The following is a 15,462-nucleotide window of genomic DNA, read 5'->3' as shown; positions in this document are numbered from 1 at the left end:
GTATAGACCGTGCAGTGTAACATGCTCTTCGTCCAGCACTTTTATGACACAATACTCCAAGTGTGACATTTTTGTAAACTGTTTTTTAAGTTATGCACCTATTAGTCTTATATAAACACCCATATAACACTATATTCTCAATTAATGCAACATTGTGATTTTTCTTCCTCCACTAAAGGTCTTCTAGGAATGGTGGCTCACATGATGTACACTCAAGTCCTTCAAGTAACCGTGAGTTTGGGGCCTGAAGACTGGAGACCCCATTCATGGGATTACGGGTGGTCTTTCTGGTAGGTAGAAATAGTAATAAGTATTAGAGAAATAGTGCTACAGTATATAAAATAAAAATCCCTACATACAGTGGGTGAACTTTACCATTGTCTACCACATTTGCTGTTTGTACAAAATAAGTTTCCAATGAAAAATGCTGCTAATAGTTTATTTTTTTAGCTTGGTTTATTTTTGTTTTAAATTTCATGTCGCTATTTTATGCAAAACCCATAAAATAATAGCTTCGTGTAAGTATAGAGTATCTTATTAAAAACTAAAGATGTGCGTTTGGCCATTTTTCAGGTTTTGTTTTTGTTTTCCATCCCCATGTTTTGGTTTTGGATTGGTTTTGCCAAAACCACCCTTGTGTGTTTTGGTTTTGGTTCTAATTTTTTTTTTAATCATAAAAACAGCTAAAATAACAGAATTTAGGGGTGTCTATTTTGAACACCTCACAACTCACAATATTGTTTTTATCCAATTTAGGCCAAAAGGTTGCACCGAGGTAGCTGGATGACTAAGCTAAGCAACAGAAATGGGTAGCACTAACACCTGGCATATCTAGGAGTGGCACTGCAGTGGCAGACGGGATAGCAGTTTTAGAAACTATGCCCAAAAAATGCTCCAAAGAGCACATAACGCAAAGAAATAAGGTGCAAGATCGAATTGTCCTTCCTCCCTATATATATGTTGTATATATTAAACAGGACATGCACAGTTTAACAAACCAATCATTTCAGCGACAGGGACTGTCACTTGTGGCTAAAATGATTGGTTTATTTGGGCCCCCACAAAAAAATTTTTAAGAAGGACTTCCTCCGTTAGGAATTACTGTGAGGATGTTGATGAGGTGTTAATTGCATTATAATCTTGTACAATAAATGTAATGTCTTCGCCACAAATGACGTAACATGGAGGAGGTGTCTAAATGGCTAACATTCCTACCTCTACTAAATTTGGCCTCACAAATGGATCAGATGCTTTCATAAATATTGTCAATATTGGAGTAAAAATAATCCCACACCCAAGATGTGGCTTTCTTTTTATTGCGGTCAACAACTGCAGCCACCCGTGGCTGACTTACACAAACAACAACATCATCAACATCCTCACTGTGAACATATCCCCCTCATCCTGTCCCACATCCACACATGAATCCTCAATTTGTATTATGTCCTCCTCATCAGAGTCATCATCAGTATCTTTAATTGTACATCTCCACACATGTTCACATGGTTCAGAAATGGTGGAAGGAAGTTAAGAGGCTTCTCTATGAGGACAGTGTGAGAAATGTCAGCTGACGTGGATACCCCTAAACATTCCTCTAGATTGTCTGATGGTTCTGACTCTAAATGCGCAGTTTGTCTTACTGCATCCGCAGCTAACTTTCCTTTTGATTTTTTTTCTTTGCCACTCTAAAATTAAATGATTGCACACATTAGAAATACCGTATTTGCCGGCGTATAAGACGACTTTTTCCCCCTGAAAAACATGCCTCCAAGCGGGGGGTCGTCTTATACTCCGGGGGTCGTCTTATACGCCGGGCGGGAAGTCGTCAAACAGGGGCGTGGCCTAGCATAAGGGGGCGTGGCCTCACGGGCGGACCCCCGTTTTCAGCAATCCAGGGGGTTAAGAAGATGATGTTGGCTGCCCCCCCCCCCCCCCCACTTCCCCCGTGAAGTGCCTCTATCTCACCTGTGTGAGTGTACGGTGAGTGTACGGCGCTGCCGGCGGGTGAAGCTGTGTGAAGTCCGGCTCCTACACAGGGACAGGAGCCAGGTGCTGCACGTATTGTTACAGTGCAGCACCCGGCTCATGTCACTGAGCAGGAGCCGACATTCAGCAGTGACAGGCGGTTAGGCAGGGAGGATAGCGGACAGCGGCAGCACTGACATGTCTCTTACAGTATAAGAGATTTGGAGTATCAAGGTATGCATAAGAAGGGGGGGACAGCGGCTTAGGCAGGGGGGACAGCGGCAGCACTGCAGGGAAGCTGCAGGTGAGGGGGGCTTACAACTTTATGTGGTGGGTTAATACTGGTACTACAGGTATCCATAATATGGATTCAAGGGCGGACCAGACAGCTGCTAGTGACAGGGAGACGGCAGGGGTAGTCTTATATGGCGAGTACATAACAAACTCTATGTTTTGAGTGGAAATGTTGGGGGGTCGTCTTATACGCCCAGTCGTCTTATACGCCGGCAAATACGGTATATATAATAAATAATTACTGCAGTTGACTTCACCAACAGCGTTACACAAATGAGTTAGAAATGTATATAATAATAATTACACACTGCAGTTGACTTCACAGACAATGTCGCACAAATAAATCAGAAATTTATATAATTATAATAACACACTGCGGTTGACTTCACCGACAGTGTCGCACAATACGTGTATGAGTAGGAAATACTATACTGGTCTGACCGGCAGTGTTACAGCACTTATGAAAATTGTATAGTACACTGGGGTACAGCACAAACAAAACAAAAAAAAATAGAATTAGAATTTTAGGCTTTATCTTCTTAGCTTTTATTATTAAAATGTAATACTGGGGCAGAGCCTCTGGATGAATGGACAGATCACCCCTTTCAGATACAGCAGACAGGGCACCCCTGGCTGATACAGCAGACTTAGCAGCACCCCTGGACTGATACAGCAGACTTTGCAGCACCTTTGTACTGATATGGCAGACAGGGCACCCCTGGACTGATATGACAGACAGGGCACCCCTGGACTTATACAGCAGACAGGGTACCCTTGGACTGATACAGCAGACCTAACAGCACCCCAGGACTAATATGGCACAGACAGGGCACCCTTGGACTATATGGCAGACATGGCACCCCTGGACTGTTTTGGCAGACAGGGCACCCCTTGACTGACATGGAAGACTGAGCAGCCCTGGACTGATATGGCAGACAGGGCACCCCTGGACTTATACAGCAGACATGGCACCCCAGGACTGATACAGCAGAAAGAGCACCCCTTTCAAATACAGCAGAGAGAGCACCCCTTTCAGATACGGCAGACAGAATACCCGCCCCATGCCATGCCAGGCAGACACAGTGCTGAGTCAGACACGTCCGTCCAGTACACTCTCCAATGCCAGAGTGAAGAATACACCAGTGACTTCAATAGAATCCAAAACCCGTGAGAATCCGACAGTGAGAGGCGGGCAGGAAAACCCAAGCCGGGCTCGGATGCCAGCTCGGATGGCAAAGCTCGGGGGGTTAACCTGCTCATCTCTATTAAAAACATCTAAAATAAAAAAGTGATATTTATAAGGGATAAAGAGTTCAAAGTTAATGTCAAGAACTATGGGGGACATTTACTAAGCAGTGATAAGAGCGGAGAAGTGAGCCAGTGGAGAAATTGCCCCATCAACCAATTAGGAGCTCTGTATCATTTTATAGTATGCAAATTGTAGATGTTACTTCAGTGCTGATTGGTTGCCATGGGCAACTTCTCCACTGGCTCACTTCTTCACTCTTATCACTGCTTCGTAAATGTCCCCCTTAGTCACAATGTTTATTCATTGATAAAAGTTTTAAAAGTGATGCTGTAGTAGAGAAAATACAGTCTGTACAAAACCTCATGAACAAAACAATGTGCCACTGAAACCACCCCTGTTATTTCCAGAATGTTATGTAGCTGGAAACAGTCATGATGCTGACACAACTTAATATTTTTGTGATATGGAGGAACATATGTCCACTAAAAAAGTGATTTTTCTAATAATTTCCACCATATCAAGTAGAGACACTTTCTGTTTTTTGGCCATACAAATACTAGTGGCAAGGCATTGGGAATTAGTTTGAATGTAGCTTTTGCCAGGCCATGGGGTTGATGGTGAAGGACAGCAAGCCATGGGTCTAAAGGGGGGTACACACGGAGCGATAATCTAAGCAATCTGACTAGATTGCTTCGATTTTCAGCAAGATCGCTCCGTGTGTAGCCCTAACAGCGATAGCGATGCGCAGCCCCGCACATCGCTATCGCTGGTGCTAGATTGGCCTGCCATGCAGGCCAATCTAGCCGGTCGCTCACTTCATTCGCTGGGTGAAATGAGCGGCCCCCCCATCTCCCCACGCACGCTCAGCACAGATCGCGCTGTGCTGAGCGGTGGGAGAGATGTGTGCTGAGCGGTTCGCTCGGCACACATCTCTCCGGCATCGGCCCGTCTATATGGGCCTTAATTGTCAGCTGAGGTTTAGGATGTCATTAATGCATACATTATATCTGACTGAAGCTGCATGATCACAGAATTTAATAATAAAATCAAATTTCTCTATAGCTGAATGCCATTAGAATTAATACCAAGCTTATTATTGCTATACAATGTTATAGTGATGTAATTCAGGAGCTGGATGCCATTTATGTCTTGCGATTACCATCATTGGAAGAAGTTATTGTCCTGTAGAAAAAAATGGGAGTCAGTTGAGATTTGCCCATGTTGTTAGAGAACACAGTGCCAGAGAGAAAAGGGGTTGTTTGTCAAATAAAGAGCCACAGCAAGGTGGTGTGGGCAAATGAGGGTGCAGTCGATTCTGGTTACACTAATGATTTTTTATTTTCAACCTATGATAGTCCATGAGTTATAAGTGCCATAGGTGCCATTGCATGGGGCTATTTGTGCAGCTTGGAAGTACACAAGCAATCCTTCTCATCAGCAGTGGGTGCAGCCCCCCTGGCTGCAGTGCCAACTGTCTTATGCAGGGGTGGGGGCACTAAGCATATATACACATACATGTGCAGATGTATGTAATATATGTGCTGGTGTGTTTCCAGTTCTGCAACGGCACTGTATAACACAGCTGCCATGCAGAACCCCGGACTCAGCATAAGGAATGCCTCTCCTAAGCCTGCCCCCAGACTCCAGTCACACTAGCCAAATGAGAGACTAGGGGGGCCTTAGGAGATGGAGCCTAATGCTGAGTCCTGGGTTCTGCTATGGTAACAGTGTTAATCTTTCCAGGTATGTCTTTCTTGAGTGTGGTGAATATTGTTGTTTAGTATGCAGGGCTGGATTAATCCTTGGGGGTGCCCGGGGCACTTTAGACAGGGGGGCACCTGTGGAAGGCGGACGCGGTGTATAAGATTGTGCATACTTTCCAACATGAGCTATTACAGGAGGGACAACATGCTCTTTACATGGATTTCCCTCTTAATAAATGATTGTGTTAAACTATTTAATTGATAAGAAAGGTGTTTCAACACAGGTGATTGCAATCATAACTTAAGAAGGAAGTCCAGGTAGAGAGCATTTTGTCCCTCCTGGAATGGGTCATGTTGGGATGTATGGATTGTGTATATTAAATTTAGCCCAATGATGTATATTAGATTTAAACTAATACAATTGAATTTTGGATAAGAGATAATCAATCTGTAGTTTAATCATGCCTGGGGACACCGGTTTATACTGGTGGACTGAACCAGACAGGATCCAAGCTAAGACTGAACCAGATTGGGTCTGGGCTAAGACTGAACCGAACTGGATCCAGGCTATGGCTGAACTGGATGCAGGCTACGACTGGACCAGACTTGGCCGGGCTACGACTGGACCAGACTGGATCCGGGCTACGACTGGACCAGACTGGATCCGGGCTATGACTGGACCATACTTGCTCTAAACCGGGCTGGAACCGGACATGCAATGCAGCTTAGAAGTAGTGATGTGCACCGGAAATTTTTCGGGTTTTGTGTTTTGGTTTTATATTCGGTTCCGCGGGCGTGTTTTGGATTCGGACGCGTTTTGGCAAAACCTCCCTGAAAATTTTTTGTCGGATTCCGGTGTGTTTTGGATTCGGGTGTTTTTTTTTTTACAAATAACCCTCAAAAACAGCTTAAATCATAGAATTTGGGGGTCATTTTGATCCCATAGTATTATTAACCTCAATAACCATAATTTCCACTCATTTTCAGTCTATTCTGAACACCTCACAATATTATTTTCAGTCCTAAAATTTGCACAGAGGTAGCTGGATGACTAAGCTAAGCGACCCAAGTGGCCGACACAAACACCTGGCCCATCTAGGAGTGGCACTGCAGTGTCAGACAGGATGGCAGATTTAAAAAATAGTCCCCAAACAGCACATGATGCAAAGAAAAAAAGAGGTGCACCAAGGTCGCTGGATGGCTAAGCTAAGCGACCCAAGTGGCCGACATAAACACCTGGCCCATCTAGGAGTGGCACTGCAGTGTCAGGCAGGATGGCACTTCAAAAAAATAGTCCCCAAACAGCACATGATGCAAAGAAAAAAAGAGGTGCAATGAGGTAGCTGTGTGACTCAGCTAAGCGACCCAAGTGGCTGACACAAACACCTGGCCCATCTAGGAGTGGCATTGCAGTGTCAGACAGGATGGCAGATTTAAAAAATAGTCCCCAAACAGCACATGAAGCAAAGAAAAAAAGAGGTGCACCAAGGTCGCTGGATGGCTAAGCTAAGCGACCCAAGTGGCCGACACAAACACCTGGCCCATCTAGGAGTGGCACTGCAGTGTCAGGCAGGAAGGCAGATTTAAAAAATAGTCCCCAAACAGCTCATGATGCAAAGAAAAGAAGAGGCACAATGAGGTAGCTGTGTGACTAAGCTAAGCGACCCAAGTGGCCGACACAAACACCTGGCCCATCTAGGAGTGGCACTGCAGTTTTCTAACAAGAGGATGAGTGCTTCCATCCTCATGTGAATCTGAACCACTAGCCATGAACATAGGCCAGGGCCTCAGCCGTTTCTTGCCACTCCGTGTCCTATAGATTGTAAGCTTGCGAGCAGGGCCTTCCTACCTCTGTCTGTCTGTTTGTTTTTACCCAGTTTTGTTCTATTACTGTTGTTCTAATTGTAAAGCGCAACGGAATATGCTGCGCTATATAAGAAACTGTTAATAAATAAATAAATGGCATATTGGCAAGTTTACGCTTCTCATCAGACGCTTTTAATTTTGATTTTTGGGTCATTTTACTGAATTTTTGTTTTTTGGATTTTACATGCTCTCTACTATGACATTGGGCATCGGCCTTGGCAGACGATGGCATTTCAACGTCTCGGCCATGACTAGTGGCAGCAGCTTCAGCACAAGGTGGAAGTGGATCTTGATCTTTCCCTATTTTACCCTCCACATTTTTGTTCTCCATTTTTTAATGTGTGGAATTATATGCCAGTAATATATCAACAGCAATGGCCTACTACTATATATACTGCGCACAGCTGAAATGCACCACAGGTATGGATGGATAGTATACTTGATGACACAGAGGTAGGTAGAGCAGTGGCCTACTGTACCGTACTGCTATATATTATATATACTGGTGGTCAGCAAACTGTGCAAAACTGAAATGCACCACAGGTATGGATGGATAGTATACTTGACGACACAGAGGTAGGTAGAGCAGTGGCCTACTGTACCGTACTGCTATATATTATATATACTGGTGGTCAGTAAACTGTGCAAAACTGAAATGCACCACAGGTATGGATGGATAGTATACTTGACGACACAGAGGTAGGTAGAGCAGTGGCCTACTGTACCGTACTGCTATATATTATATATACTGGTGGTCAGCAAACTGTGCAAAACTGAAATGCACCACAGGTATGGATGGATAGTATACTTGACGACACAGAGGTAGGTAGAGCAGTGGCATACTGTACCGTACTGCTATATATTATATATACTGGTGGTCAGCAAACTGCAAAACTGAAATGCACCACAGGTATGGATGGATAGTATACTTGACGACACAGAGGTAGGTAGACCAGTGGCCTTCTGTACCGTACTGCTATATATTATATACTGGTGGTCAGCAAACTGTGCAAAACTGAAATACACCATAGGTATGGATGGTATAGTATACTTGACGACACTGAGGTAGAGCAGTGGACTACTGTACCGTACTGCTATATATATATATAGTTATACTGGTGGTCAGCAAAATCTGCACTGTCCTCCTACTATATACTACAATGCAGCACAGATATGGAGCGTTTTTCAGGCAGAGAACGTATAATACTGGTGGTCACTGGTCAGCAAAACTCTGCACTGTCCTCCTACTATATAATACTGCTGGTCCCCAGTCCCCACAATAAAGCAATTAGCACACTGAGCACAGATATTTGCAGCACACTGAGCACAGATATGGAGCGTTTTTCAGGCAGAGAACGTATAATACTGGTGGTCACTGGTCAGCAAAACTCTGCACTGTCCTCCTACTATATAATACTGCTGGTCCCCAGTCCCCACAATAAAGCAATTAGCACACTGAGCACAGATATTTGCAGCACACTGAGCACAGATATGGAGCGTTTTTCAGGCAGAGAACGTAGATATTTGCACTTGCAGCACACTGAGCACAGATATTTGCAGCACACTGAGCACAGATATTTGCAGCACACTGAGCACAGATATTTGCAGCACACTGAACATAGAAACTGAGAGGACGCCAGCCACGTCCTCTCACGATCATCTCCAATGCACGAGTGAAAAATGGCCGCGACGCGCGGCTCCTTATATAGAATACGAATCTCGCGAGAATCCGACCGCGGGATGATGACGTTCGGGCGCGCTCGGGTTAACCGAGCAAGGCGGGAGGATCCGAGTCTGCCTCGGACCCGTGTAAAATGGGTGAAGTTCGGGGGGGGTTCGGATTCTGAGGATCCGAACCCGCTCATCACTACTTAGAAGGTAACTGTACTGGTATGTACTTGATACAGAGTGTAGCACTGTGGAGCTCAGGTATTACAGGGGGTTCACTACGGCTGGCCGGCGGTCGGGCTCCCGGCGACCAGCATACCGGCGCCGGGAGCCCGACCGCCGGCTTACCGACAGTGTGGCAAGGGCAAATGAGCCCCTTGCGGGCACGGTGGCGCGCTACGCGCGCCACACTATTTTATTCTCCCTTTATGGGGGTCGTGGACCCCCACGAGGGAAAATAAGTGTCGGTATGCCGGCTGTCGGGCTCCCGGCGCCGGTATACTGTGCGCCGGGAGCCCGACCGCCGGTATACAGAAGACCACCCATTACAGGACATAGTGAGAACTGTGTTAGACTTTACTAGACTAGATATAGTTGAACTTGAAAAGAGCTGGAGTAGTCTCAGAATACTGAAGATTAGAGTTTGCTGCTGGATGCTGATACTATGGCTGGAATAGAGGTACAGTTTACACAAAAGCATAATCTTGCTGGCTGGTGATTCATGGGTTAACAGCACAACATTAATTCAGGATCTCTGCAACAGATTGGGAAATGCACTGCTCCAGCACTTGCTAGTTGATCTATGATAACACTGTGCAATCAGGAACCTGCAGACTGCAAACAGAGAAACTCCCAGGTGGATAATCAGTGTGGAAGGAGGCTCAGCAATTAGTAACACAATTTCTTGCTCAAACCTTAGGTGTTACAGCTTGGAAACTTTGGGGCAGATGTATTAACCTGGAGAAGGCATAAGGAAGTGATAAACCAGTGATAAATGCAAGGTGATAAACACACCAGCCAATCAGCTCCCATATGTAAATTAACAGTAAGTAGTTGATTGGCTGGTGCATTAATACCTTGCACTTAACACTGCTTTATCACTGGTTTATCACTTTCTTATGCCTTCTACAGGTTAATACATCTGCCCCTTTGTATGCTAGGCAGATTACTGGAGTCGAAGAATAATAGTAAAAGTCTGCATGGAAATGCTGAATGAAAGGCTGAATGAGACTCTGTAAGCAATGATTAGCAGACTTTATGGGCTTGAAACTCAGCAATGCAGGATGACTACATGACTACACTCTGGAGCCAGGAATAGTAAACTAGCTTGCCGCAAGCAAGAGCTTGGAAAGCAGAATATCTCACAGGGTTGAGACTTGTTGCTCTGGCCCTAAATGAATTACCAGTGCATGCAGGCTCAGATAGTAGTTGCAAGTTTCTGATTGGTTGCTGGTGTCAGCTGAGGTGAGAAGCACACTAACTGGAGGAATGCAGTCAGCTGACATGCCCCAAGAAGACAATGTTCATGCATCTATTCTCACACAGGGACAAGCAAGAGTACTGAACTGCAGGACAGGTGGCAGAGGTAAGTTTCAAGACAAGTTACTTAGAACATGAGTGAAGTAAGTCAAGATCATGACAGTATATTTTGCCAAGTGCTTGCACTGATTGGGTAAGATTAGCATCCAGGTACTTCATTATAATTAAGCTAACAGTTGTGCCACATGATTCTAATTTGGAAACATTAAGGGCCTCCAATTTACTAAAATTACTTTTAGAAAAGTTAGGGAGGGAAAGTATATCTAGCTCTGTTCCAATATCTTTCTAAAGGTGCTCCATCTGCACGGACTGATGGGGTAACATGGTAGGAAAACATCAATGGATGCAACATAGGCAGGCCGCCAAGGATGTAAAAAAAAATCCATCTCTCTTGCCATTGACCATAGACCATTGATGGTCTAGGGCCATCTCTAGCTTGTGCTTTAATTCAGGCTTCTAGTGACTGGAATCATTGTCCAACACAGTGATATTTTCAACCACAGTTCATTTAGTTTTTGAGACTGCTAAATAAATAAATACAGTAAGTTTTTCTGTATCTATTAGAAGAGCTTTTATGTCCAATCGATTAGTGATTATTTTATGAAGCCATCCTCTTTTTCCTCAGAATATTGTGAATTGCTGCCACTTTGAGACCTAGACGTCAGTTGTATTTCAAATATTTTTTTCTTTTTAATCACTGCACCATTTTTTTTTTTAATTTTGGAGACCTTCTGTTTGAGCACTAAGACTTCACCTTCAGGTATGTACAGACTGTGAACAGATATTGAAAGTTTATAGCAATATGATGCTGAAGAAATTATAGTGGCGTTGGATCTTGTGGGAGTTCTTCAACAACAAGGCCATTTTCTCTCCCCTATTTGATTTGAAAGGACCAATAACAGAAACAAAAAGAAGTAAACTCTAAAGACATTTAATAATGCTGTATTGCTTAAGAGTTCACTACAAGGTGTACTTAACATTGGTATTGACCAGAATAGAAAGTTCATCAATATGGATTGGATATATTAATGATGATAATAATAATAATAATAATAATAATAATAATAATAATAATAATAATACAGGTTGAGTATCCCATATCCAAATATTCCGAAATACTGAATATTCCGAAATACGGACGTTTTTGAATGAGAGTGAGATAGTGAAACCTTTGTTTTTTGATGACTCAATGTACACAAACTTTGTTTAATAGACAAAGTTAGTTAAAGTATTGTATTAAATGACCTTCAGGCTGTGCGTATAAGGTATATATGAAACATTAATGAATTGTGTGAATGTAGACACACTTTGTTTAATGCACAAAGTTATAAAAAATATTGGCTAAAATTGCCTTCAGGCTGTGTGTATAAGGTGTATATGTAACATAAATACATTCTGTGCTTAGATTTAGGTCCCATCACCATGATATCTCATTATGGTATGCAATTATTCCAAAATACGGAAAAATCTGATATCCAAAATACGTCTGGTCCCAAGCTGTAATAATAATAGTATTTATATAATGCTCCTTTCTCCAAGGAGCTTAAAGGATAGAATGAACAGAATACAGTACAGCAAAGCTTTTCATAAAATACAGAGAGCATGGAAATATTAAAGGGACATTAAGGGAATGCATGAGTAAAATAGAAAGTCTTGAGTCTGTTTTTTTCAATATTCTAGAGTGGGTGGAAGCAAGTTCCATAGAGTTGGAGCTGCATGGCTATAAGCTTGACCCCCCGATGAATTACGGGAGATTCCAGGTACAGCTAAAAGTCTTTCATCTATATATCACAGTAATCGAGTGGGGAAGTATGGAATCAAAATCTGCTTCAGGTACCTAGGTCATGTAGGGCTCTGAAAGTCAGTAAGCCAATCTTGAAAACAATTTGTGATTTTACAGGCAGCCAGTAGAGGGAGTAGAGAATGGTTGCTATGTGGCTGGAATGGAGCTGGTTGGTTATATTTTGCTTGGACACCAAGGTAGAGGGCATTACAGTAGTCTAATTGAGATCATACAAATGCATGTATGACTTTTGGCAGATCTTCAGAGAGAATTAAATGCTTGATTCTCAATATGATTCTCTGATGAAAGAATGAGGATTTGATTGTTGTTGATAGCTGATGTTTAAGTGCCAAGCCACAATCTAGGGCAATGCCAATATTCTGTACATAATAAGTGTTTTGTAATTCTGAGTACCCAAGTGTATGTCCATTTATTTGGCTATGCTGCAGTCTTGTCCTGTTGATTTTGAGGTCCTATCATAAGAACCTCTGTTTTATCAGGATTCAGTTGCAGCCAACTGGCACTCACCCACTGCTGACGCTCAGCTAGACAGCCATTTAGGGTTATTATTGGACTCTCAGCACCCAGAGCAAAGGACAGGTACAGTTATGTATCATCTGCATAGCAGTGGTAGACCAGGCCATTGCACCTGATTATTTGACCCAGTGGTAGCATGTACACTGCAAAAACCATGGTGGATAGTATAGAACCTTGTTGAACACCACATAGCAGTGGCACTGTTGATGATGAGTATACTCCAGATGAAACTCTCTGTGAACTGCTGATGAGAAATTATTTGAACCAGCTAAGGATGGTGCTTTCCAGTCCAGAGCATTTTTTTCAGGTGTTTAATCAGAATCGCATGGTTCACGGTATCAAATGCTACAGAGAGATCCATAAGGATTAAGATTAACAGTCATCTCTGTCTCTTGCAATCAGACGATCTTCTTCTGAATCCTGATTAAAATGGATCACAAATATCATGGGTTGTCAGGCATGTTTCCAGTTGAGTTGCAACCACTTTCTCAATAACATTTCCTAGAAAAGGAAGGTTTGATATTGGTCTGTAGTTGGTCATGCAGTCAGGATCTGTGAGATATTGGCTGGTCCTCATTAAAACAGATTTTTATCACCATGTAAAAAGATATCATACAGTATATTAGTAGGGTCTTCTAGTAAATTTCCCCCACCCCTGATAAATGTGTGCATACCGATGTTATTATGTGATTATATACCTACTTCAGGTGGCTGTAGATACCTCAAAGAATGGAATCAAATAATGTGTTAGTTTTAATTAATTCTGTTGGAAAACTAATTGCATGTATTCTGCATAATGATCTCTATCTAATATTTCATTTAAAACAAAAAATTCCCTAGCGCTTGAAAACCACCAACCTAGAACAACAATGTAATAAAATGTAACTAGCAGCTCCCAGCTTGAGTACACTGTGATATCAAAAGATTATAACTAAAAATTCAGGCAATACAAATTACCTAGGGAACGATTCATTAATTTATTATTAAATTGTGACATAATCACATACATAATATTAAAAAAAATCATTTTGTTTCTTTGTAGATTTGAGACACAGAGGTAGATGTATTAAGCCTGGAGAAGTGATAAAGCAGTGATATAAAAGTGATAAGTGGAAGCTGATAATGAACCAGCCAATCAGCTCCTAACTGTTATTTTCGCAAACCCGTAATGATTTTCTGGTGCGTTATCACCTTCCACTTATCACTTCTTTGTCACTACTTTATCACTTCTCCAGGCTTAATACAATTGCCCCACAAATAAAAAAGTTAAAAAGTATGGTATTTCTAGATTGCATTGCCATAGTATAAGTGGGCACTCCTAACTCACATATGGTTTCATGACTTCATTTGAGAAGCCCACTTAAGACAATTAGTAATACTGTACAATGAAGATATGTGTCTACACTAAATTCTTTACTGATAACAGATCTATAAAACAAAATGACAATCATTTTAAGTGAGATTGATGCAAGATCTGAATTATAAATGTAAAATATAACAAAGTTTCTAAAGTTAACATGGATTTCTTTAAAATGCAGTTTAAGAATTTTTTGTTTTGTTATAGACCTTTTATGAATATTGTTACTGTACATGGGGCCTAATTCAGATCTGATCGCAGCAGCAAATTTGTTAGCAGTTGGGCAAAACCATGTGCACTGCAGGGGGGGCAGATATAACATGTGCAGAGAGAGTTAGAATTGGGTGGGGTGTGTTCAATCTGAAATCTAAATTGCAGTGTAAAAATAAAGCAGCCAGTATTTACCCTGCGCAGAAACAAAATAACCCACCCAAATCTAACTCTCTCTGCAAATGTTATATCTGCCTCCCCTGCAGTGCACATGGTTTTGCCCAACTGCTAACAAATTTTATGCTACGATCAGATCTGAATTGCCCCCCCCCCATAGTCCATGGGATAGTGACACAACAGCTGTATTACTAGTGCAAAGTAAAGAGTATATTCTGACTATTTCTTTTGAAAATGCCAACTTTGTGTCAGAGAAATGTGTTAAGGAACCTTCAGCTCGGCTCCCCAGTCAATGTGCACGTCTGCTGTCACATACTGTACATCCCTCTGAAGGCCCATACACACGGTGAGATTCGGGCTATGCCCGATTGTCACTATGCAACAGGGGCTAGGTCGGCATCGCAAGCACATAATGTGTGCGCTTGCGATACTGACTGTGCGATTTTGGCTGAGTGTCAGTTTTGACTATCTCTTCTATAGAGATAGTCAAAATTGTCTTGCCTGCACAGTCTATCTAGGTTTGCGATGCCGACCACGCGGGACCGCGCATCGGCATGAAATCAGGATCGCAAGGTGACTTTTACCTTGCGATCTGCACTAACTTTTCTTACGATTTTGATTATATAGTCAAAATCGTAAGAAAATATCTCACCGTGTGTACACACCATTACTTATTACTTATACAGTATTCACTCTGCTCTGTTAAGGGGGGTACACACGGAGAGATCCGTGCTTAAAATCTAAGCAATCTTGCTAGATTGCTTAGATTTTAAGCACGGATCTGCCGTGTGTATGCCCCCCAGCGATAGCGATGCGCGGGGCTATCGCCGATGCTAGATTGAGCTGCATGCAGGCTCAATCTAGCAGGTCGCTCACTTCACCGTTGTGTGAAGTGAGCGGCCCCCCGTCGGCATTCCCCCTCGCTCAGCACATCGCGCTGTGCTGAGCGGGGTGAGAGATGTGTGCTGAGCGGTCTGTGTTAAGATCGCTCAGCACACATCTCTCCCGTGAGTACCCCCCTTTACTCTGCTGCCAATTGTTCAGCTGGATCCACTAAACCAGAATACCTGTTCCCAATAGACTCCACCTCCCCTCACTTGATATCTGCTGTTCC

The 15,462-nt window shown here is 42.8% G+C and overlaps 1 protein-coding gene across 2 annotated transcripts in view; it reads left to right on the top strand.

Annotated features, from left to right (window-relative positions):
* The window catches only part of GSG1L (GSG1 like), a 421,789-nt gene that overhangs the window by 307,497 nt on the left and 98,830 nt on the right, over window positions 1-15,462 (top strand). For both annotated transcript variants that reach the window (XM_063934232.1, XM_063934231.1), the window contains one exon: window positions 179-290. In XM_063934232.1, the coding sequence (XP_063790302.1) occupies window positions 179-290 (112 nt within the window). The remainder of the gene's footprint in view (window positions 1-178; window positions 291-15,462) is intronic.

This window comes from Pseudophryne corroboree, chromosome 7 (assembly GCF_028390025.1).
Source record: "Pseudophryne corroboree isolate aPseCor3 chromosome 7, aPseCor3.hap2, whole genome shotgun sequence".
NCBI classification, from domain to species: Eukaryota; Metazoa; Chordata; class Amphibia; order Anura; family Myobatrachidae; genus Pseudophryne; species Pseudophryne corroboree.
This window is presented reverse-complemented; position numbering and strand designations above follow the sequence as displayed.